This window comes from Plodia interpunctella, chromosome 10, assembly GCF_027563975.2.
Source record: "Plodia interpunctella isolate USDA-ARS_2022_Savannah chromosome 10, ilPloInte3.2, whole genome shotgun sequence".
In the NCBI taxonomy this organism is placed as follows: domain Eukaryota; kingdom Metazoa; phylum Arthropoda; class Insecta; order Lepidoptera; family Pyralidae; genus Plodia; species Plodia interpunctella.
Genome location: NC_071303.1, coordinates 7,091,364 through 7,116,948, shown reverse-complemented (window position 1 = coordinate 7,116,948; position 25,585 = coordinate 7,091,364). Strand labels below are relative to the sequence as shown.

The 25,585-nt window shown below is 33.4% G+C and overlaps 2 protein-coding genes across 3 annotated transcripts in view; one reads left to right on the top strand and one right to left on the bottom strand.

Moving 5' to 3' along the window:
• nuf (nuclear fallout) overlaps nt 1-14,981 on the bottom strand; it is a 66,980-nt gene extending 51,999 nt beyond the window's left edge. The window contains exon 1 of the mRNA XM_053750718.1: nt 14,655-14,981. The gene's annotated coding sequence lies outside the window, so the exon portion shown is untranslated. The remainder of the gene's footprint in view (nt 1-14,654) is intronic.
• LOC128673110 (mpv17-like protein) lies at nt 5,289-25,567 on the top strand. Of its 2 annotated transcripts, XM_053750726.2 has the most exons (6): nt 5,289-5,544; nt 15,511-15,642; nt 18,800-18,937; nt 23,945-24,030; nt 24,694-24,806; nt 24,905-25,567. In XM_053750726.2, the coding sequence occupies exons 3-6, from the start codon at nt 18,806-18,808 to the stop codon at nt 25,129-25,131; spliced, it is 558 nt and encodes a 185-aa protein (XP_053606701.1). In that variant the 5' UTR covers nt 5,289-5,544; nt 15,511-15,642; nt 18,800-18,805; the 3' UTR covers nt 25,132-25,567. The 2 variants fall into 2 exon arrangements, with proteins under 2 accessions (XP_053606701.1, XP_053606700.1); XM_053750725.2 differs by lacking the exons at nt 5,289-5,544; nt 15,511-15,642 and adding an exon at nt 16,984-17,229.
• Nucleotides 25,568-25,585: the final 18 nt, after the last annotated feature.

Sequence of the window (25,585 nt, the reverse complement as noted above, 5' to 3'; positions counted from 1 at the left end):
ATATTGTCAAAAATAAGTATAATTAATTTCTTTTTTGATTTAGAAAATTCTGTATCAAACATTTTGTGAGATCTCAAATACCTAGCTTTTACATTTTGCATGTGATTTTACTATGTGATTGTGATAACAACAGACATCGGATTTTGTTGTTATTTATGACATCCTAGGGCATACAAACGATCAGTTTACCTTAATACCGTAATTTGGAAAATGTATTTACAATATAAACGAATAAAGATTCTGTAAAATCTAATTCCGCTTTGATTACAACAGTGTATTATATCACTGCTTTTGCTTCTTCAAATAGCTTGAGAGTCATGTCTCACGGTGTAGATGTACTTATGAGTAAGGAATACCGCAGTAACGTTAGAGTCGGCATTGTGCTAGATAGTTGGAGTTTACACGTTTATTGACCGCTTGTGTTCAGGTGAACAAATGGCCTCATGCGCTTGGTCGTTAGGCCTAATGTGTTGCCTCATTTGGACGTTATTGAACACACGACAGCAAAACAATAACATGGTTGTATACAAAGATCATTTCCCTGACTGTAGCTAAAAGTAGTCGGTGCAATTTAGACGCAGTTTTCTTTTTAATGTTGGAGAAATTAGCAGGTGATGTTCCCATCCAGCTATAAAGTTATTCGATTGTGTATTTGAGCAATTAGTAAATTATGAAGTAATTTGTTTTGATATGATTCACTTAATAACTTAATTATTGAAATCATTGCATATTATTCAAGGAGTGTTATTTACAGTACTTAGTATTTTATATGTTTGCCGAATAAACAATTTCTTTCTTTCTTTAAGTAAATGTTAAGTCTATTTTACTGCAAACTCCACACACAATACTCCACTTATTAGTGTTCCTTTTCGAGAAGTCTGATTGACGTCAAAATGATCATCTTTCCTAATCAAAATTCGGTATTCGATCTAATTGGCTTTCGAGCTCGTCTAGATGTACAATTGTAATTCGATCATTGTTTTCCAGTTGGGTCATTCTCAAAACTGCGACACGATTGAAAAAAAAAATCTTACACTGATTTATGTCACTTTATTCATGAGAATCATTAATATAGACCTATAAACAGTATTTTAAAAATGGTAACCGAGCATGAGATAAAATAAGTATTGAGAAAATTTAAAAATTAGAAAATGCATGTCCATGGTGCCGAACTGTAACCACGGAGCTTCGCATGGAGTAGATTTTTGTCCACGGAGTAAACTTGTGACTGACGATATTGACGAATAAATGAAAAAAATACAAACATTTTGGAATAATAAACATTTAATATTACTAGAAAAAATAGTAACATTATTCAGGAACATAACTGAGATCAAGTTTCTTTCACAAATCACAATAAAACTTATAAAAACCTTTGGAGAAACAGTAATATTTTTAAAGAACACAACTAAGATAAAGTTTCATTCAAAAATCTCAATAAAACTTATAAAAAACTTTGGAAATACAGTAATATTATTTAGGAACTTAACTAAGATCAAGTTTCTTTCAAAATCTCAATAAAACTTATAAATATCTTTGGAAAAACAGTAACATAATACTATAACTGAGGTCAAGTTTCTTAAAAAATCACAATAAAAGTTATAAAAAAAATTGCTTTAACAAGTAATTAAAAAATATTATCGTAATCATCATCATCATCAAAGAAATTTTTATATTTATTATTATTGTTTCCAGAAGGCACATCTTTAGGCATTTCAGTATTTATATTTGCATTATCTATCATGACATCACTATTATTATTAGAAATATCTTTCAAAACCGACTCTTCATACTCGCTGTCGCTATCATTTGTGGAAAACTTTGTGATTCGGTGCTTAAAAGCCATTTTTTTTCGAGAAATGCTTCCAACTTGTTCTACATCTTCGCTATCACTACTATTAGTCATATCAAACATTATTCGGCGTCTAGGTCCCTTGTAAATCTCAGGTTCTTCCATTTGCCCTATGAATTGTAACACCTGATCATCATCATCTAAATTTTTTGGAATGTCTGTATCTTTTTGGTATACATATTTTCCGACACCGTAGCGTTGGCAATCTTTCTCACATTTAAGACAGCTTAGTCTTCGCAAATAAATTGTATTTGGTTCAGAAATGTTCCACTGAATTTGGTGGACACGCATTGTGTTTTTTATCGTTTTTAGCTCTGGTATTTTAGACAAAAGTTCATCGGCAACGCTAATTTCTTCTTCTTTTACTAAAAATACGTCTACTTTTGTTTCTACTGCAGTGAGGGTTTTGTATAATGCCTCTAGATCTTCAATATCTTTTCCGAGAGCAACATGACGATCAGCCGTCCTTTTCACGTAAGCACCTATCCCATCTGGGGCACCCTTTCCATGCCCCGCTTCATGGAAATGCCAGCTAGCTTTTTGCAAGCTGTAGTGTTCTACTAAATGATTTGCAAATAAATAGAACATTTTTTTATTACGGTACTGGGTAGATGGACTGTCTGTTAGGATGTGCAAAATATTTATTGGAGTAAATACTAAAAGGCGAGATAATATTCCTTTGAGATGAGCAAATACTGCACATGCATCATGCCTAAGGGATTCGGACAAACTGCAGAACGATTTTGCTACAATATCACCAGTTGTAGGTGATTTATGGTAAGTCACAACTGTGTGTAAAGTAATTTGCTGGCGAGAAGCGCCAAAATGCACAGACTGTATCTCTTTACTGTATTTACACATGTAATTCTCTGAAAAGTCCATGTGAATGAGAACTTCCCCATCTTGGAGTTGTTTTCTCAAATCAGACATTGTTTTTGCTTGCTGATTCCATGCATGTTTGTGTTGTAAAAATTTTGGCAACAAATGTATCATTTCAGTAATAAGTTTTACTTTCATTGTGGATATATCTTTTTTTATTGTTCTAGAAACTTTTTTTGCAACTCCTGAGATGATCCGTTGCTCGCTGACCTTAGTCCACTTTTTATAAGAAATGAGGCCATCTTCGAAGGTATTTAATGCGGGAACTTATGACAGCAAATTGGACAATTTCTCATCATGCATTCATCATTATCTGTCGAACATGTTACACTTTTTGCTATGTCATTTGAAGTTTTCTCGCGAATCAACTTAGAAATATGTAACTTGTCAATTATAAACTGAAAATTCTCATGAGTACTGCACAAACATGTTTCTCTTTTAGATATATTTGGTTCTAGAATCCAAAAAGGTTTGAGACGGCAAAAAGTTGGGTAACTAATCTTATAAGGATGACCAAGAGATATGAACTTTTCAAAGAGATTACGTAAAGTATCTGATAGTAGGCGTCTTTGTTTTTTTACTTGATTGCGGGTAATGGTATCTTTCTTTCCGGGCATTATTCTGCTATTTTCATCAGATTCTAAAAACTTCAATACATCTTTCTTTCTCATGGCAGTTGTAACTTTAGATCGATCCACAATTCTAGCTCTTGATGGTAATATTTCTTTATCCCTTTGCGAAATTCTTACAGCATTTCGAGATTTCTGAACCCTAAGTGTATTAAGTTTAATCTGTAACTTTTTGATGGTTTTTTGTTGGTTTTCAATAACACGCTTTAGTAGACTATAGTTACGCTTTTTGAGTCTTTCTCCAACAACTTTCTGACGGGTGCTAGTTGAAGATGCCGGTGATGAACAGCCTGAAATCTGTGATGGACACTCTAGCGAATGATCCAAATTATGAACGTTTCCTTGCAAAGATTCGTCATCTGTAGTTGGAGGTGAATTTTCAGCTGCAACTCTCATTACACTTTCTTGTCTTTTCTTTACTTGTTGTTTAGCTCTGTACTCTTTTCTCCAAATAGCTCGTTGCTTTCTTTGTTCTCTTGGTGTCATATTCTCAATAGTCTTGACTTTTTGTTCAGCCTTCCTTTTCTGCCACCTTACTCTTTCTTTTGCTTTAGCTGCTTCGTATGCTACGGGATCAGACTTGATTTTATCTCTTCGCCGTTGCTCACACTCTTTCTTTTTTCGTTTGCGCTCCTCTTTTTTTCTTTTTGACTGAGTTCCTGCCATTTTAATACTGCTGACAAAAAATATATTTGTCTAATATTGCCTTTTTGTAAAACAATATTAATACGGTTTATATATACATATAAATTTAAATAAACAAGCTACCAACGTCTCCATTCCATGGACATTCCTCCCACTCCGTGGATAAGTTGTGACCATGGCGTAGAGGTCCATGGAGCGTAGATTTTTGAACGTTTACCCGAGTGACACAAAATTCTTGTACATTTGGAGGTTAGACAGTAGTAATTCATTAAGATGTTCAATTAGAGAATATATTTTCATTATGAATCTATAGGAATACTTACGTATTACTTCTTAGGAATAATCCACGGAGTTGTTCATTTATGCTTTCTAATTTTAAGTCTTTTGAAATGTAATCCTCAAAAATATACTAAGCACTACAGGTGATGCACTGACACTATTTCTGTCAAAGCGATCGTTAATAAGTTGCCACTTTAAGAACAAAAATAGCCCAAATATTGTAATATGATTTTTTTATAAACATTTGATAGTTGAAGAACATAGCGTTCATGGAGTGGTAAAAAAACTTGCCGGTGAGATTAAAGCCGAAACTTAGGTACAATAATAGGTAATATTAAAGCAAAAGTTATGTAACAGCAATCCCTAACATTTTAGCATATGATTATAATAGATAAAATACCAAGTTTTTTTGAGAGAACATGCCTAAAAAAAATGTTTTGATTATAAACTCGTAGTTGTGACAAGGCATGGAGCGGAGTTTTCACCTATTTAAAAATTAATAAAAAATTCTACATAATAATTATAGCTATTTTGTAAATAGGCACTTTTAAAATAAGTATGTAGGTTAGCATTAAATCTAAAACTAATACAACAAAGTAAAAACTTTAGTCGTAAAACATGTGTGACAGTTTTGCTGCTCAATTTTGAGAATGGCCCAGTTCCTCTTTCGTTTTACTCCACATGAGGTTTTAAGGTTGATTAAGGCCGTCGACCCACTCTGTATCGATTTCTGTAGTTTGTAGGGCAAACGGAAACCCTGTTACATTCACGACCTTTACTAGGACAACCAATTTCTATTCATAAATTGTCGGTCAAAGATTATGAAATACCCATGGATTTAATAAGTACTTCGTACAACGTACCTACTAATTCCATGGAAATACCTACTTATTTATCACTTCATGTGACCATAGACTCAAAACAAAAAACATATATAAACTAATTAAACATTATACTTATAACCTTGTTACTATTTTATTATACATTTGCCTGACAATGACACTTTGACATTTGTCATGGAGATAAGTTTTTGGCTCAGATTTTGGTATTAATAATTTTCATCTTACATCCCTGGTATTAACGAAACTTTATAATCTATCAAATTATTAAATGCCTACAGAAGATGATGACTCATATCCAGGTTAAGCTTTTATCGAAATAACATCATATTTTCTGCGTCAATGTCTTAGCATCGGGAAAGGATCTAAATGAGCTGGGCTATGCTGAAGACGCGGTTGAAGCAGAGCTTACAAAGAGCGGGTAAGTTTTATTGTTATTCCAATTCGTAAGCAAGTAATAAGAGTCAAGCATTGCTGGAAATAATACTTTGTTCTATATTCTATGTTACCTATATGATTCCGCTACCAGTTTCTCGTAAACTATTGGCGAGCACCTATATGAGGCTTGATAACTTCAACACTCCTAAGGTGTAAAGTGACAATCCCGAACACAACCGGGGTTATGCGGAGATGATAAAGTACTAGCATACTGGCCACAACAGACCCCTACCAACCATGAAATAAATTTAGTTTTTAAAATAATTTTATGACCCTTGCAACAATTTGACATTTCCATACTTATCTTCTAAGAATACCACCTCGTTTTGTGGAAGTACAGAAGGTAAATTAGAATGAGGTTCATTCATACACTACATAGCATTCGTAATAAGCTGTTGCCGCGTTGCTGGCAGAATTTGAGATTATATTAATAGCACAATACGAATAATTTATGCATTTACTTAGAACTCTATAGGGTATAATTTTCCTGCTCTTTGATAAACAAAACGTTAACTAGGTACTATAATAACAATTATAAACAAGATAGAGACAAAGAAGATAGGTATACTCATCTTTATACTACATTGGCTAAGTAGTATAAGTAAAAAATTGACTAGGCACACAATGAAAACAGGTCGATGCTAAATTGTTTCAAAACGTTGGCGTGACTATTATCTATTGATGAGCATTCGGTACTATTTTGAAATCTCTGAATGTCAGTAGTCAGTAAAACGGTCACAGGGGTTCACAGGTTCAAAGGGCTTCTACAGTGCATATAACGACGTCTATTCAATTTATAATAAAGATGCTGCTAAAGACAGTACAAAATTTGATGACATAGACGCGTATGAAAAAGTGGACAATCATGCAGCTGATGCAATTGCAAAAATAGATATTGTAAACATAGAAACGTCACACTAGCTCGTGGTTTTGGCGGGTTTACATCTACGTCACGGCACGGGCGTGGAGATCAAGGTCTTGACTCATTGTAGCTGGTAATTGAGCTACCATTATATTGTTGCGTTAGGTTTTTGCTAAATCCAAGGTTTACTAGTCACACGCACGCAAAGTTTACTACACAGCCTATGCAGGGCAATATTTTTGGGCCTAGGTTCTATGGAAAACTGTCATGAGACATTGGTAATAGCGTTAAATACTGTACTTATTCCTGTATCAGTTCGGGTTTATCGATTTGATAATTTGGCTAAATGGAGATATTTCTGGAGATATTGTTAGCTGGGACAGAGCTTTCATTTGTTATAAGCAAGTTTTTACTTGGAAAAATAAACTTTAACAAAGTGATATCAAAATGTTCTGGTTTTTCGTGTACACAGTACAATGAATGCAAAATGTACATGCAATATAGGTAACCATCCAAAAAACAAGTTCAAATTGCAGAAAATTGTCACTAAGGTCGTGTGTTCACAAGATTCGACTATCTACTATTAGATATTCAACTATTTAGGATGAGACAATTTGGATTTTGAAATTGCTGAGTCTTTTTATACACATATAACACGAATACAATTGAACAAATTGAGTGCATTTAAATTGTCAGTAGGTTGTTAATTTTAACAATTCAGGTGATTCGGTGGTATTTGAAGGCCAGTCGGTTTTATTTAAATTAACATGTGACGTGTTCAATTCACAGCGCGGTGTTTGTCTGTCTGCGTCGCTAAATACTTAAACAACGTGTCCGCTAACTATTTTTGTATCGTAAACACAGTTTTATTGATCAAAGATGGAGCTTTGTGTTGTAGTATCACGAATTGACATTGAAAAGGGGAAAACACTGCAAATAATATAGGAGGACTCTACATTGAGGACTCTACTCTTGGAGGTTCGCTAGCTCTGGGTTGAACACCAAAATCGGTTAAGTATAAACAAAAATACTTAAATTAATAAAGGTAATTTTTTTACGGGATAAACATTGGACTATATGTATACTTAACCGTATTCACAACTTTATGTATGCGAAATTACAAGAAGATTATTGAAACGCGAAGAATTAACCATCAAATTTATTCTTATTATTAGATTAACGGCCAGCCCCGGCTTTTCTCGGGTAAAAAAATAATAAATTATACGGTACAGATTTAAAATTCTAAAACGTAATTAATGATGTTAATTAACATTAGCGATAATTAATCATCATCATATCGAGTGTGTTACTAACACTGGTGACAGATTTTATTCAAGTCGCCTAAAGGCATCTGACATGACTTTTACGAGTACCTACCGCCATCTAGTGGCAGGTAGTCGTATATAAACTGGTGAACCAAACTGTCTCCCAATGTGCAGTTCGGCAAAGGTTAATGTTATGTAACCACTTGACGTTGTTTTCCGTTTATGGCTGTGATTGTGAGTTTTGCTAAAAAGTATTGTTGTTTGTTTGTTTGTTATGCAAGGAAAGAGAAAGTCATATCGGAGGTTTTTGTCCTTCCTAAAAATACGTTTCGTATTTGAGCAGCTTTGTTTAGAAAGTCTTATATATCAAAGAAAAATGTAAAATATATAGTTACTTAGTATTTTATCACTTAGTATTTTATCCACAACTCTTAGTTGTGTTTAAATATTGATAAACTGACTGCAGTCATTTTATCAATGCCTACCTCCATAAAGTTCATTTAACAATCTTGATAAATATCAATAAATTTATCTGCAAATGCAGATTAGATAAAAATGTTGCACAAGTTACGATATTTTGTGTTATGTGAAATGTACAGCTTAGAAGATTCAAATCCGAAGATATTTTTAAGTACAAATCTGCAAGATCAACTATTTTAGTACAATTGGTTTGTGTACAGTTTAATAAAAAATACAAATGGGATGAGAAATGTAGTAAAAGGACAATTATTTGGTTTACTGAATTTGTTATTTGGAATGATAAAGATTAAGTTAACGCTGACGCATGTATTAACATGTATGAAAAATATTCAATGTTTCAACAAATGCTTGAAAGTAACAATGGTGTTTGATCAGCTGCTGGCCTTGAACACAGAAGAAGGTTTGCTTACACTGTGTTACGTGATGAAAAACACAACTTGAAAAACAATATTGTGCTTACGGACTTGGCGGGCAAGATTCTTACTGAACTATGAATAAACCTAAATCCATTTTGTGACTCGTCGGTCCATGCTCGACAATGGATAACTGCAAAGCTCTGGTCTTGTTGAACGGCATGCCTTCAGTTTACGTCATGTTTTAAACTTTAAGGCTGTACACATAAGGTAAAAATGCTTTTTCCGAACACTGTTTCAAAAACAGATATTTATTGATTGACACTGCGAGAGTGCACAGGAAAATAACTATTCTTTTGTGCAAAATACATCTCATATATTTGGACCACAGTACCATAGCAATCGACATACCATAAACTAAGGAGCTCCACCAAGATTCAATAATGAGTAGACACATAAAGAAGATGAACGTCAATAATTAAACCAAAACATTTGATGATAACGAACGGAGCAAATTCCTGCAGCCAGCTGCTGACTGTCGTACAGTTAACAGGACTAGAGGTGGACCATAATTCGGTGGACCATAGACATAATCAGGAGAGGCCATTGAACTGCGATGAAATTGTTAAGTGGCCGTTGCTATAACCAGGAAAAAAATATGAAACATCGAAATGTTCTTTTTGTAAAACTAATTATAAAGGAAGGTAACTTAATACATCTCAGTTTCATACGTTTTAACTCTTTGAAATTAAATAAACAATGCAGTTCGGCAGATCCTGTAGTACAAAACGTTGCATCACTGTTTTAGAGCCTTCACGTTGATTCGTTATACATGTATTGGTAATCCTCGTATATTATGACCATTATCAGCAATTTGCAACGGACATGTTGTTTACTTTGCTCACCGTGATTTATAATCATTTTATTCTGCATTGTATGTGCTTTAGAGAAATTTGCCTCGAGAATAAGACTCACTTAAATACAAAGGCTTTGAAACATGCTTTGTAACACTTGATTGCTTTTACACCAATTTATTTTGGGTTTGCTCTGTATTTTTTTACTTTGGTAATGCCAGGTTATATTTATAGTGTACCTTATATCATTCTTGATTTTTAAAATATTTTTAGATTTATAGAAGCTAACTATGAGCGCTCTGTAAAGCCATTTGAGTAGAATAAGGTGTAATTAAATGTTGCGATATCAAATGAAACTATTATTGTCATATTATTTATCAACGACATTGTTGATGCCAACATACTCGTAAACCAGATGCGGCAACGCCCCTCTTTAACTTCAATAATGCAATCAATTTTTCGCTTTTTCCATCGAGTGAGCCAATGGAAAGAGAATAACTTAGGAACGTGTAATGGTTCTTCAAAATATATTTGGTCTTATATATATCTTGATGAAAATCCATATGTCAAGGCCAAACAATGGAAGATCCGAGCAACCGAGAAAGCAGCTTTTGCCACTCGAGAAGTTTGCCTTGCGACAATTTCTTGTATGGAGAAAGTTGGGTATGTATGTAACACAAAAAGAAATGTTATACCAATGTTATATAAATATAAATGCTGCAGTTTTAGTGTCGGAATTAGAACTAGTCGAGTTATCGCATTTTTATAAACTTCATTATGTTATTGCAGCATTGGAAAGTTTTTGAACTGTAACCAACTTAAACATTCAAGATATTGGAGGAACAATACAAGAAATTGTGGTATGTCGCTATTTACACAATTCATCAACGGTGATGATTACATAATCTATGAGCTGATCCCTTCGATGCATTTCCCACGAGCCGATGCTTAGTATTCAGTGTGCACCATGCCTCATTTACAGTACTAACTCACTGCTCCGCTGCTTACGCATAATACATCATGCATACAGACACACAAGAGAAATTGTTTACGGATTTTGCTTTATTTGCTTTCACCGTACAATTATCCATGAATATTTTGACTAATATGATAATTGTTACTAATAAATACCGATGATTGTGGTGACATGAGGTAAATACAGCTCATTTTCTCTGAATTATCAAAGTAAATTATCTTGACAGGGAAGACCAGACAGAGCTGTGAAAATTTCTTTTTAATATTGGAAAAAACATGGATTGAATTTGCCCACCCTGCAAACCCACGATATAATCGATGTCAAAGGAAATGTTATGAAAAAAAAAATATCAGAAAAAAATATAATAAATGTGTCCTCATTATAGCGTTATTTCTAATCCACCCATTTCACGCAGCCAACGGACTGAGACGATAGACGTCTGCGCACTGTTTGCGCGGCGTCGGAACTCGCTTTTTATAAGGCTTCCTGAGCTGGGACAGCGTGGGAATAACTAGCGAGGGACCCAAGTTGCCTCCCTAGGGAACACCGCTTTGCACGATAATATTAATTAACAAGCACTTAATGATAAAGGGTGAATAAAAATGTACCTATTTAATAAATATTTTAATCTAGTTCTAGTTAGTACTATTATTTTTATCAAAAAATAGGATTTCGGTTACGGTTACAGTTCGGTTTGATTTTATTATATTTCTTTGATGAATACAACATAAATAACAATTTAGAAAATAAAATAGAAATGAAACCTGTTTGTCGATAGTTAATGATTAGTCATTAGTATGTGTGACTCGTAGTACCAACCTTACGTAGCATTTAACCTACATAATATTTATCGGAAGCAAACCAATCAGAGCAGATAACGTAAGAATTCCACCTCTTGGTGTAAACCGCGCTTTCACCAGCGTTTGGTTTAATTTCTCAATGTTGGCAGCACCGCCTAGTTGGGTAACAGATGGTAACATCAGACAGAAAGGTAACCAACGTCGCATCAATATTCATCCGTGCAATCAACTTAATACATGGGATGATTTTGAAATTTACAGATTTGCAACATTCTTTCAGGTGAAGATTAATGATGAATCAAGTGTAACTAAGTGCGATAAATTATGTACCAACCACTATACTATTTTGTTTTTAATCAAAAGCAAGTTGTTTTTATTCACTGCAGCCAGTTGCTATTGATTTTGTCAGTGAAAAAGATAATAACACATGTTTGTTATCGTAATATCTAAGAACGTGAAGCAATCCACGAAGCACTACATAGATATAAGAATTCACAAAATATTCCTCAATTAAACCGTTTGTCAAAACAATATTTGATGACTGTACTGTAAAATTCAAAAGATAATGAATATCCAAGGCAAGGGTATGCATAATAGCGAAAAGTGACCTTATACTGCTCAATACATGGCCTTATAGACAAAGTGGAGATGAAACAGTACGAAATTCTAAGGAAAACCAAAGAGAGAGAGAAGATCACAGTCGTTTAATAGATAACTGATTATTTCTAAGTATACTTAAGGAACGTCGGCAAAAAAAACTAAGTAGGCTTTAATAAGAAGAGTAACTCATTATTTATGTCTGCTCATAAGAAGGGTCGGCAGTACAATTCCAAGGCACATGTTTCCCCACGCGGATGGCGTGTTCGTTCGCCCATTGCAGAAGTTTATAAACTGAAAGTAGAGTTTGTAAACATTTCTAGGAGCGATGTGCCTTAATTTCACCAACATCCAAATACCAAGCAAACGGAAGATGGATCATTAGTTTGTGTAACAAGGCTTGCGTTTATTCGCCATAGTTGGCGATAAAATCGTTGAAGTAGGTCGCAGAATGTGTGAAAGCAAAGGAACAGTTTAGATAAGAGTTTTTCATGTTACTGATAGTATAACTGTGTTAGTTTAGGAACATAAAATGACACATTTATGAGTAGGTCAAATTATATGTACAATCATTTGAAAACTGTACTTAAATAATAACTTGAGAAGAGCCTCCCAGGCTAGGTAGAAAAATACATTTTCTAGTTACACTTTGTTCTCCGTTCCCAGATAATTTCTTTGCATAAGTTACGTTGATAATGTTGTGAGAAAAGTTCCGTAGAGTAACAAAAACCTTGTGACATTGTGGAGCCTCGCAGAATCCGCTACATCCACGAACCTTAGACAATAGAACTCTTTTACGTAGACGCAAACCTTCGATGCAGTTTTCATGCAAGTCAGATTTTTTTTACTGTGTTAATATACCTATGCGTATGCGACGACGTTAATGAAACCCATGATTATTTGTTTAGCACTTAATTTTTTTAACGGTAATTACATTTGTTGATCAATGGTTCTTTATTGGCTTGGGAAATCTCACAAATACATGATTTGAGTTTTCTATTCCCATTCGAGTACAAATGAAGACATATAAAAGTAAATATTGGATTTTCCAATTCATTTTTCTCAGTGTTAGCAATTAACAGATTCGAAAAGAAGAAGTGCATTGTGTGGAAACTGACTGCGTTCCACTTCTGATTTCTGTAAAAAGTCTACACATTTTGCGCTTCGATCACAACACAATCACAATTCGCCATGGTCGATCAACTTCCATTTAGAAATTGGACTTTTACAAAGTTGTGTTTCGTTTATTTTGTGAACAATTAGGAAATATTACGTTGTTAATATTTATTAGGTATTTACTTGTTGTAAAATTGTATAGGTACGTGAGGTTAAATTGTAAAGTAACAATAGTAGTAATTACAAGTAGGTAGGTACCTCAGTATTGTGTTCGAGTGCATTTTTATATGTAGCTTTTTGGTAACAGTCAAGATTACGATACAATGTAGGTGAGTAGGTAGTATGTTGTTATCTCCTTTTATGGAGAGTTGTTCACCTCCCTTTGGACTTTTCAAAAGGTCATTTGATTACATTTCAGATTACATAAATGCGTATAGTCAGAACCTAGTATATAATATAATTATTATCTAATTTACATACCTATAAATATAACTTTAATTTACAAAAGAAACACACAATTTAATATTTAAAAATTTCCCTTGATTCAATATTCTTAAATATCTGGACAAAATAAACTTTCCGTCTTAATGTATTTTTGTAAGAGCAGACGAACATATAAAACTTATTGGATTCCAAAAATGTAAATAGCTTTTTAAAAGTAGCTTGTTCAATTGAGGGGAGTGTTTTGTATATAAACCGAAAATAAGTAGTTAACGATGAGACTTCATGAAAAATGCAGCGTGATTTGTTTCTAATTTGACCTATCTAAGTACCTAGTTGTAAGATAATTATTATTTCATTAGTCTTTATCATTACACCGATACCTGTATAAGGTGACGTCATCATGACGTGCCGCTAGCGTGAGTCACAAGATGAAAAGATTGTTGTGCTGCAGCAGCCACATTCTATAGCCCATAGTATGGTAATAAATAATCTTTGAGGAAAATTATAACGAAGAAGAATAAAATAAAATAATTATAATGATAAGGATAATGTATTATTAGTGATAATTTAGGGACAACACAAAACAAGACAAGAAAAATACTAATTTTATCCTAGTAGGTTACTAGACAACGATAAAACGAAGATGTAAGTAGGTACACCTATAGAATCTAAAGCATGTAATGCCGATTAACCATAAGGTTTTCTTAGCATGTGGCAAAAACACATAATGGTAGATCGTGATAGAGCCGTGGGGAGCAGGTAGTAGAGCAAACAATGATAGCTCTCCCCTTTTTTAACATTGCACTTGACTGCGTTCGCACAATCGTTGCACCTGACTGCACTTTGGAAATCTACCTAACTATATTTTAATTCGTGAAATCGTGATAGGACAGTTTAACGATATAGGTACGTAATTATTTTGAAATATATTGCAACAAAGATGTAAATAGATATGATGATAAAACATGATCACAGTAGTTAGGTAGAGGTGCTTGTATTTACAAACTTGATTCCTGTACATGTTTGGATTGAAACTTAGTTACTTAACGCGGATTCAATGATTAACTTTTTTCTTTTCTTATCCCATTCAACTAATTCGGCAGTGGTTAAATATAGGTATTAATTTTATTCCTGTTTTTGTTAAGGTTTCTATCTAATTATGCGAATAAGAGAAATCTATAACAAAGGTGTACTATAGAGAGTATGAACTCTCTATAGTAGACCTTTTGAGCATGAGCTCACCACGACAGTAGAACTGCAAACCTTTTGTTGAGGTTTACAATTTAACTATTCCATTTGATAGTATTCAATTAAAAACAGTAAATAAATCTAGTAAAGAAGCATACCTTGACCACTAATTGTCCACCAAACGAATAAGAACGGGGCAAGCGTCGTCGTCTGTGATGATAAAGCCTCCAAGTCAAGGACCAAAGGCACAACACAAGAAACTTTGTCACTCTTTCGAAACCAAGCACTCCAAGTACACAGATGTAAAAACTTGCACAATTATTTTATAACAATGTTTTTCAAATACAAAACTATCTCTATCGCTTTACCAAAAAAACATAAAACGTAGTGCTTTAATATAAAACAGGTTTATTTACGATTGTCAAGCACAGAGAGTCGAACGCACACCTGCGAAATACGCTAGAGTTTCGCGGTGACTGACTGAATGTAATGTGTGACAAGGAGGGCACAATACTGACAGAGGGAGATGGGCTATACGTGGGTGGGAAGACGACCGCTACCATGCACAGTCGCACGGTTATACTTTCGTTGTGTCTAAAGCCAGAAATTAATATTTTATTGTTATAATTGTCTAGAGTTGTTTCTCAATGCGAAACCAAGGCAATATATAACCAACATTGTATACATGTTTCTTAGAATGATATTATTCATAAATATTGCTCCATTCAGTACATAATGCAGTCATAGGTAAAAGGAAGAAATTATTAAAAATTTTATTCACTTAAACTCTAGGTAAAGAATTTCAGTTCTTTTACTACTATAAAAAACGAAAAAGTTTTAGAGACCTATTCGAATAAATTCACAAAAGTATCTAATAATAATATTTATTGAAATAATCCATAATATCTATACAGAACAAAATAAATAAAGCCATTAAAAATAAATTGTTTCATAAATACCGATTAGGAATAAAAATCAAGTTATATAAACGAATAATGTATATTTTTTGTCCAGGATTGCATCTCGTCGGGCCCACTGTGCCGTACCTCCTCTTACCTGGTACCGCGGCGTTTACCTCGTCCCTCGCCCCTCGCCCCTCGCTTCACATTTTACGATCTCATACTATGCCACGGACTTATCTTGGAAGTTAGTAAACTTTTATCTTATATAATTTAATTAACAATCTTTAATCTAAGTACGAGATCAAAATAGAAGATTTTTCTATGATATTTGTTGCCGGAACACCCGATATTATTTGGTACTAATTGAATAGAAAATAAAAGAAGTCTTTTGTCATTGACACAAAGTTGATAGAAGAATTCGTGGCATTTTCGAAAATTGTACACACAAGGTACAAACCTACTTACATTCAAAATAAATAAACTTATCTGAAAATTATTGTCATTTTTATACAGTTAATGCAAAAGTACCTAATAATCATGTTTTAAGTTTTCCATTTATTTATTTTGGAAATCAGTATTAGTACTTGGCTGGTATAAGTGAAGTTAAAAATTGTCTCTAGATGTTGTTCCAATGACAATGCATTTTTTGGAATGCGTGGTGGGTGCGCGAATGACCTACAAAATTGTACTCGGGTCAAAGTTCTAAGCCTAAGTGTGTTATTGTTATACTTGTATCAGATTTATTCAAGTCACCTAAAGGCATTTGACATGGCACCGCATACACACTAGTGAATTTAAACTGTCAACCAGTGTGCAGGTTTCCTCACGACATTTTCCTTCACTGAAATAAAATGGTGTTCTATAAGTCATATTGGTACCTCACTCATGTAGCACGACTAGGATTCGAACCTGGGACCTTTCGATCACAGGCGGACGACTGGACCACCATCGCTTCAAAACTTGCTTGAATCTTAGCCTAAACTTTCTGAGCTCGAGCGATGGGTGGTTTGGTTAGAGACGGCCACCTGTGAACGGAAACGTCCTAGGTTCAGATCTTTAGTTACCAATTTGATAATTTTGTTGGTATGTATGTTTGGTAATTTTGTTCGACCACCATTTGCTTCCGTTGAAGGAAAATATTGTGAGGAAACCTGCTATCTAGTTGATGATTTATGAGTTAAGTGTGTGAAATGGAAAAGTCAAATAGGATATTTTTTAAAATCTAGCCTGATATTGTCGTCTTTTTCAGATGATACTAAAATAAAATACTTGTGTATTACATTTTTACTATTATTATTAATACCCAGTGGGGGGTGTCAACAGGCAGACCTTAACAGAGATTTGTGGAAAAAGGACGAGGATTTTGTCCAGCAGTGGGATGTAGGCTTGACATTAAGTACTAAATAATGAACCGAACTGTTTATTTTACATAATAATTTTACTTTAGATCATTTTCACGACAATGAACTATTCCAAAAGGAACGTAGACAAGAGATTTCTGATAGCATCGCAGTTGAGTTTTGATAAGATATCGGTTATCCATTACATAATGGTGACACTTCAATGTGTCGTTTCCATACAATGTAGGTGACAATCGGGCGCTTAATTATTCTATTGAAGTCAATTGGACACCGTAGGGACGCGACAGTATCATTCAATGTACGAGAGATAGGCTACGTGTATTCGGATTTATCTTCAAAATTATTAAATAAAAATATTTGTGCGGATCTGTTTAGGTTAAACCGAATTTACCTGAAATTTATGACGCGTGTCGGGTAATGTAAATGTGAGTCGGCGTTTTTTTTCTTCAGTTTATTTGCATTTGATTATGGTAAGTTTTTATTGGTTCTAATTCTTATTGAATAAGGAATTTTCCGTCTCCTAATGCGGAGTTTTTAATGTTTTGTGTAAATATTCATATCGATGTGATAAGAATTAATGTTTCTCTATATTTTTCTACATATGCTTCAATCTCCTCTCATTGTCAAATTTTACATATATATATTATTTATTTCGATGAGGAATAATTATATAAGTAGGTATTATTATAAATTCTGTCCGTATTTAGTAAAAAATCCTTCACAAGCACTTTTTCACGTGATATTTTAAATTATATATAGTAACTAGTTGCGTCCAGGGGCTGCGCTCCCGTAGGAATTTCGGGATAAAAAGTACCGTATGTGTTATTACAAATTATATTTTACCTATGTACCACATTTCATAACAATCCGTCCAGTAAATTTTGCGTGAAGGAGGAACAAATATACATACACCACACATACATTCTCACAAACTTTCGCATTTATTAGTAGGATTTTCAAAAAGCTATAAACTACTAGCATTGTCTTTAGCTTACTGGCATGATCTGTTGTCCACCTGCCTGACGTTAGCCAACTATTTTTTTTCCAGAAAAGTCTTAATGCAATGGTTTTAAAACTATATTTTTTAAAAGTATTAGCATTATTTTGTGTACTAGCATCTAGCTTAAGCTGCTTGCCGCCTGTCTAACGTCAACCCTCTTTGTGAACGCTATTGTCACCTACCAGCAGAACGCTATTGTCCCTTCCCTGTCTTATAGTCAATTCATATGATATCCACAGAAGTACTTATGTTTACTGTATTTTAGAGTTTTATAAATATTGATATTTTTGAAAAAGCAGGAAGGTTGTCAGACTTTCACTGGCGGTAATTGAGTTATATCCTTTCCTGGATTATATATGCAGTTTTCTCCATAATAGGGCAGACTGTGAAGTAACTAGTATCTCATGCAACGATCATCATGTTATACTGGTTATCTGTAGCATATATTTATGACTAAATTACTTCCTGTATAGAAAAGCGTATATTTCCTATATTTTATTACAACTTTCCATTATATTATCTCTATATAGAGTTATTCCTACACAAACATCCCACTAATATTATAAAGGCGAAAGTTTGTGAGTATATTTGTTACTTCTTCACGCTCAAACGGATGGGCCAATTTTTATGGAATTAATTATTGAGGTAGCTGATACTTTTATCCCGAAAGACGCGATTCAAAAAATCTAAAATTCTGATAGTCAATGGCGCTTCATGATTCTTTAATTTTAGTTCTCTATCAATAAAATTTCTGTGTTTTAAGTTAAATTACAAGGGTAACATACACAGCCAAATCTTCAAAGTTTTAAGGATTTTTTTCGCTTACCGTGGGCTACGTAATGTCACATCCCCGAAGGCTACCGTGAATACGCGAGGATCAAAGAATGAGCGAGTAATCGTAAGATAGGATTACAATTTAAAATGTGTGACTATCTTAATTGTATATTATGTGATATACAAATAAAAGTAGGCAAGATTTAGATGTGACTATAAGTAATGCTGATTTTCAGGCACTCTAAAAACAAAACCACTCTGTGCAGGCCGCGATGCTGTCCCGAGCGACCGCGTTCTGGCGGCGGGCGCTGAAGAACTACCCTCTAGCCACAAACGCCACAGTATACGCAGGTTTCTACACGGCAGCCGAGCTCATGCAGCAGTCGTACAATAAGATGTATTTGGTAATTGCACACTTCTGTTTATGCTATGTTTGCAAGCACTACCGTTTTGTCACTAACGCCACAGTCTACGTAAGTTTCTATATAGCAGCCGAGTCGATGCAGCAGACATATTTGACAATTGCCCATTTGTTTTTATGCTATGATTGCAAGAATTACCTCTGATTATCAACGCCACAGTCTACGCAGGTTTCCGAGCTGTTGCAGCAGTCATGCAGTAAGATGTACAAGATGACTGCGCAGAAATGTTAATGCTGTTGCAAGAACCACTGGTCATCAACGCAAGTCTATAGGTTTCTATATAGTGGCCGAGCTGATGCAGCAGACGTTGGAAGTTACTTTCCATATACTACGTTCATCTGAACATCCACAAAAATTACAACTTTAACAGGACATTAAAAATTATGTTATTTCGACTAAATTAGATCATAGTAGATAATTTGTAGAAACTATCACACATCACATCCGTACTACGAGTGGAGTGGATCTTCTTAGGTTATTATAAAATATGCATAAAGCTTTTTAATTAACTATAATTATAATATAAGGTTAAAAAATAAATATAATAATGCTACAAAAGCTTCTTGAAAAATAAAAATTGGCAGCGGTGGGATTCGAACCCACGCCTTAGACCGCTCGGCCACGCTACCTATGACAGCCACATATAAATTAAACTACATAATAATAAAGATATAAATTGCTGTTGCTATGTTTAAGATATTGTAAATATCTGACAAGGCAGTAAGGCAGCTATAATAAAGCGACGCTACGTTACTTGCTCTAGATTTGGAACATTGTCGGAAATGCTGAAACTTGCAGAATTACAAACAATACAAAACTTTATTATAAAGTCAGTCACTGTACTAAGTTATGTATCAGATTTGAATTGTATTGAAATAAAATCACCTATGATATAATAAATAGTATAAGATTTTTTAAAGATCAGCAATAGAGAGAATGAAAACTAAGAAATAAATTCAAATTAGTTGTTTAGATTTATGCCCATTCAATGATTAGAGTTGGGCGTAATCGATTAAATTTGTAATCGTATATAATTTTTTTTTCTTTTATTTGGGTCAACAAACAATAAATTTGTAAATAATAATAACAATAAATTTGTAAATAATAATTTGTAAATAATAATAACATATAAATTTGTTTTGACATATAAAATGTAAGATAAATAGTGTAAATTAAACGTAAAACCAGCACCGTTAACCACAGTTTAAATAAAGAATAAGTTGAGAGAGTACAAACAAATAAAAAAAAAAGAAGTTTAAAGAATTACAAACATTTTTTAAATATCACTAATAAGAGTGATTTTGAATTAGGTTTTTTTACATTTTTCGACAATCAATTTTTTTGAAAGCACCTATGCGCAGTGAAAATATATCTAAGTGGTTAAAATATTTATTATATATATCAAGCAGACGACTCAGAGCGACATGTTTTAGTTGCAAAAAAAGGCAAAGGCCGACAGGCCCGTACGCGCGGCCTGACTGGCACACGGGTACTACTAATATGATTGTACTGATTTAACTAACAATTTAGTTAAATCAGTACAATCATATTTATTGTTACAAATATTTAATATTGTTGCAGAATTGCTTGTAATGTTAATCTCCTTGATTTAAGAGATGGCACACTGTAAATTTTTAATAAATTTGCGTAGAATAAAAAACTATGGCAGCATCTGAAGTGGATACTACGCAAAAACTTCTTCTGTACTTTTTCTATTGCAACAGAATAAATATTATAAAATGGGTCCCATATAGCTATGGCGTATTCTAATTGCGATCTTATTAATGATCTGAATAAATGTATGTACGTAGCTGGGTTTTTAAAATGGCAACGCTGGCGCGAAACACAAAACCAAACAACTTAAAGACTTAATTACAAATCGTTTCTATATGATTGTCTAATGTCAATTTATTGTCAATAATTACTCGTAGGTCCCTTATTGATGTCACTCTATCCAGTACAGTACCACACAAGGTATAATTAAAGTTACTGACATTCTTTTTTCGTGTAATGGTAAAACATTTACATTTATCTACGTTAAGTTTTAGATTGTTGGTTTCACAATAAATTGCAAATCTATCCAAATCTTTCTGAAAGAGCTGGTGATCAGAGGGATCATTAATTCTGCGATATATTTTTAGGTCATCGGCATAACATTTGAAATTAGTATGTTTAAAACAGTTTTTAATGTCATTTATGAATAATATAAACAATAATGGACCTAGAATAGAGCCTTGTGGTACCCCTGATGTTACTGTTTCAGATTCATGCCCATTAATGACAACCTTTTGTGTGCGATTTGTCACATAAGATTTAAACCATCTCCAGAGATTGCCACGTATCCCTTTATATGCAATTTTATCAAGTAAAATTTTATGATCCACCCTATCGAAGGCTTTGGAAAAGTCTGTATACACAGTATCTATCGGTCTGAATATTATCATCCATATTACGAAACAATTCAGTAGTATAAACTACGAGATTGCTAACAGTAGACCGGCCACGAACAAAGCCATGTTGCTGTGGTATTATAGAACTGTGAAGAAATGGATACAATTGGTCCCGTATTAGTCTCTCGAAAATCTTAACCAAAATATTCGATATAGAGATTGGTCGAAAGTTTTCCACGTCAGCTTTTGTTCCCCCTTTATGTATTGGAATTATTCTAGCTGATTTCCACTGATTTGGGCAAATACCTTCACTCAAGCATATATTAAATATATAATGTATTGGTTTAGTGATAGAAGCTGAAGTGTTTTTAAAGAAAAGTGGTGGAATATTGTCTAAACCTGGCCCTTTCGTCAGATCCAAATGTTTGAGCTCCTTAAGCAAACTCTCTAAATATATATAAATATCACTAATAATGTTAGGATTATCATTATTTGTATCTATATTTATAATTTGGTCTATATTATAGTTTTCAGATAAATTGCTTGATTGAAAAACTGATTCTCAACTCTGTTTATGTATTTAGTGTAAGCTATACGTGATTCTTTCTTAAATCTATCTCGATACATAGAAAATAACATATTATCTGACCTATTTCTATACTTCTTCAAATTCACCCAAGCATTATTTTTATTTCTGAATAAGTGTTTAAGAGAAGTGCTGTGAACCATGCTGGGAAATGTGTATTAGTGACATTTTTAATTATGATACGATTTCTTATAATATTATATATATTCTCATAAAATATATTGACACAATCTTCAGCTGATTTAGCCTTAAATAACTTATCCCAGTCTAATTGAAGAATATCCTGGTTAATTAATGCATAATCGGCTTTTAGAAAACAGATTTTAATCTGAGATTTACAAGATATAATTTTACTAACTATTTTATCATTTGAAATAAGTATATAAAAAGCGGGATGTTAATCCTCGATAGGAACTAGAGAAATTGGTGTAGAGAAAGCCTTACAGTTGTCAATGTTGGTAATACATAAATGTAACAATCTATTCACACGGTTTTTAAATATATTTAATTGTGTGTAAATTGTAAGAATTCAAAAAGTTTAATAAGTAACAGTTAGGTGGGGTCTGATTACCTTTGGCAAGGGTTGTGCACGAGCATCATTTATCTGCCACCGGAAAGTAGGTAAATTAAAATCTCCAATTAAGCAGAAATTAGTGACATTTGTTGTCTGTAAGTAGTCCCGTATAAAAGTAAAGTATGTGTTATAAGTATCATTATGCATACGAGGTAGCATGTAAACGGCGCTCAAAATAAAATAAAAATCACCCACCTGTATATGCAACAGTACGTGGTCAATCTTAGGAGGAAGGCTGACGGAAGTGGTTGTCAAGGTCACGGCTGGTGCTAGGGTCGGTTAGACTGATTTTAGCGTTGCGACAAGGACCCCACCACCATCGCATTTATTGTATGCTGCTAAATTTCTATCAGACCTGTGTACTACATACCTACGATCTATGAATTCATTATTATTTATGCCCGGGTGTAACCATGTTTCTGTTAAAACTATAACATCGTAATTATGAGATAATATACTCATAAAAATCGTATTGAGTTTGGCTTTGAGCCCGCGACAGTTCTGGTAATAAATAGAAAACGAGTTTTGTTTATTATCGAATTTTATAAATATCAATAAACATTGTAATACACAAAATGTATGAATACCATATGAGAGTGTCGTTAACATAATCCGCTGCGCACATACCTACAATTAGATCTACCACTATTAAATTTAAAGAAGAAGAAATAGTTTTATTCGCTGCACATATTTGCAATATTATTCTAATATTTTTTACTATGATGTAGCAAAATAAGTAATGCGGGCCATGCAATTTGTATTTTCCTATCTTTTCAGTTAACGAACATGTTACAAATATTAATATAAAAAATCTTAAGATAACATAAGCTTTTGTTATACAATTACACTCTAAATATTCCTTGCTATTAGAGATTCTTAGAATATTGTGAAATATCAAACTATAATAGTAATAATAACTATGAGAATATATGCCAACTTTAACGACTTTATACAAACAAATATTCTGTTTATTTGTAAAAATTATAAGATTATGTAGTTTAGTAACTTGTGTTTTCAACCCTTCTAATAAACTATTCACATTACAAAAACAAACATGAAAATGCTTTATTTTAGTGCCACAATAATCAATTAGTTTAATGAAAGTACTGTACGCAAAATAAACAGCATGCATTATTAATACAATCGTTAAATCATTTAATTTTAGTGATATCGAGCTCGGTGCGGATAGCCAGCACAGGAGCAGAGTCAGACTTACGGACGAGAATAATCCCATGTCTGACCCAAACTCATACTTCTTCGCCCGTTCACGACACTCCCGAAATAACTTTTTGTTCCCGTAGCGTTAAATGCTCGTTTACATATATCCTTTGAGGCGTTCCCTAATCTGATAATCAGATTGTTAATTTGATAATTGAGGTTATTTTTCACAAAAGACCTGTCCGAATTTTTTTCACGACTTTACGTTAACTCTTTTGCAGCCAGAAAAGCCAGACATAGACTTCGCAGCGGTCGCGCGGATATCAGCGGTCGGGAGCACCCTGTACGCACCTATATTGTACAATTGGTACGTCATGATATCTTTATATTACATGTAGATATTCTACTTATTATTATTATATATATATATAATGGCATTACTTGTTTATTCATGACATACCTAAGTTCAACAAAGTTTTAAAGACTTTAGGAAGTTTGAGTACCTTCTAGCTCAATCAAATAGGTACCTACTAATTGGTATGTTCACTTGGTTGAAGTTGAAATACTTAATATAACTCATTATCTTGTGCGAATAAGAGCTACCTACTACTGAAAAACTATTTTGGCTTAACATTAAGAGAATCGACTATAATATGTGTTGTCAATAGAAGAAAATTTGAGCTGACGCCAAGAAGTGGATCTAACAATATATAGAAGAATACTTTACCTATAGATTTACACAAATTGACACTAAAAGTAAATTTATAGGCAATCGCACAATATCAAAATGTAAGAAAAGAACCTGAGACATAGAGACTAGTGATTGATCGCCTAATCGATTTTTAGATCATTCCATGTAAAATAAAAGCGAATTCTGGAAGCAACTGGGAATTCGCTCAAATAAGTGAAAAAGAGAAAAAACAATTGTTTTTTTTTTAATCAGGCGCTCAAATGCCTGAGAAAAAAAAAATTGTTTTTTTAAAATCTGGCAATCTCATCGACATGTTCACCCAAAAACTTTGATTTTCAGGTATAAGTTCCTGGACCGAAGGTTTACCGGCAATGCTATAAAGACTGTGCTCACAAAAGTGGCTTGTGACCAGTTCATCATGACACCTGTTCTTCTGGCCTTATTCTTCACTAGTAAGTTCCTCACATATCCATCGTCTGAGATAATTTAATGACATATCTTGACTTTACTTTTGACTTTAATCTGTAAAGTTTTTTTTCAACCATTTCAGTTATGAGTACTCTGGAAGGCAAAGAAGACATTTTCGCAGAACTGAAAGAAAAATACTGGATAGCTTTCATCGCCAACCAATCGTTTTGGATACCTGCGCAGACGGTCAATTTCTACTTCATGCCGCCACAGTTGAGGGTAGTTTACGTGGCATCGGTTTCGTTCGTGTGGATTAATGTGCTGTGTTTTATTAAAAGGCAAAAGATTAGCCAAGAAAAGAAATCATGAGTATAATTTTAGCAAACAATGTTTTTTAAATAAAATCTAAAGTTTAAGAAAACATGCAAAATAAGTAAGTTGTAAGATAGTATACTGTCAACCGCAGGCGTAGACTGTTTTTGATTTTTTGTGCAAACGTAACTAGTTTGAAATAAAATAGATAAAGGAAATGATTTAAAAGGTTGAATACTGAATCGCACTTAATTTTATATCTATTGCTAGGTATCGAATTACATCATTGCATTTCAATTGCATATTTTAATTAAGATTTAAATCAAATAACTATAATTCATAATATAAATGACAACCTTTAATAGATATCGATAACGTAGGATATATTTGAGGTGAGGACAATATTTTTTGTAAATATTACTAGGTAATAAAATGTTGATTGTACGCATGTCTAATATTATGAGAATTCAAGCATAAAATGTATTGATAACGAGATGCTGTTTGATTTAGT

Bases quoted from the DNA above. Each gene is read 5' to 3' on its own strand.
- LOC128673110 (XM_053750725.2), top strand. The intron at 18,938-23,944 runs GTAATTGCACAC...ACTCTTTTGCAG, and splicing joins CGTACAATAAGATGTATTTG to CCAGAAAAGCCAGACATAGA. The intron at 24,807-24,904 runs GTAAGTTCCTCA...CAACCATTTCAG, and splicing joins TCTGGCCTTATTCTTCACTA to TTATGAGTACTCTGGAAGGC.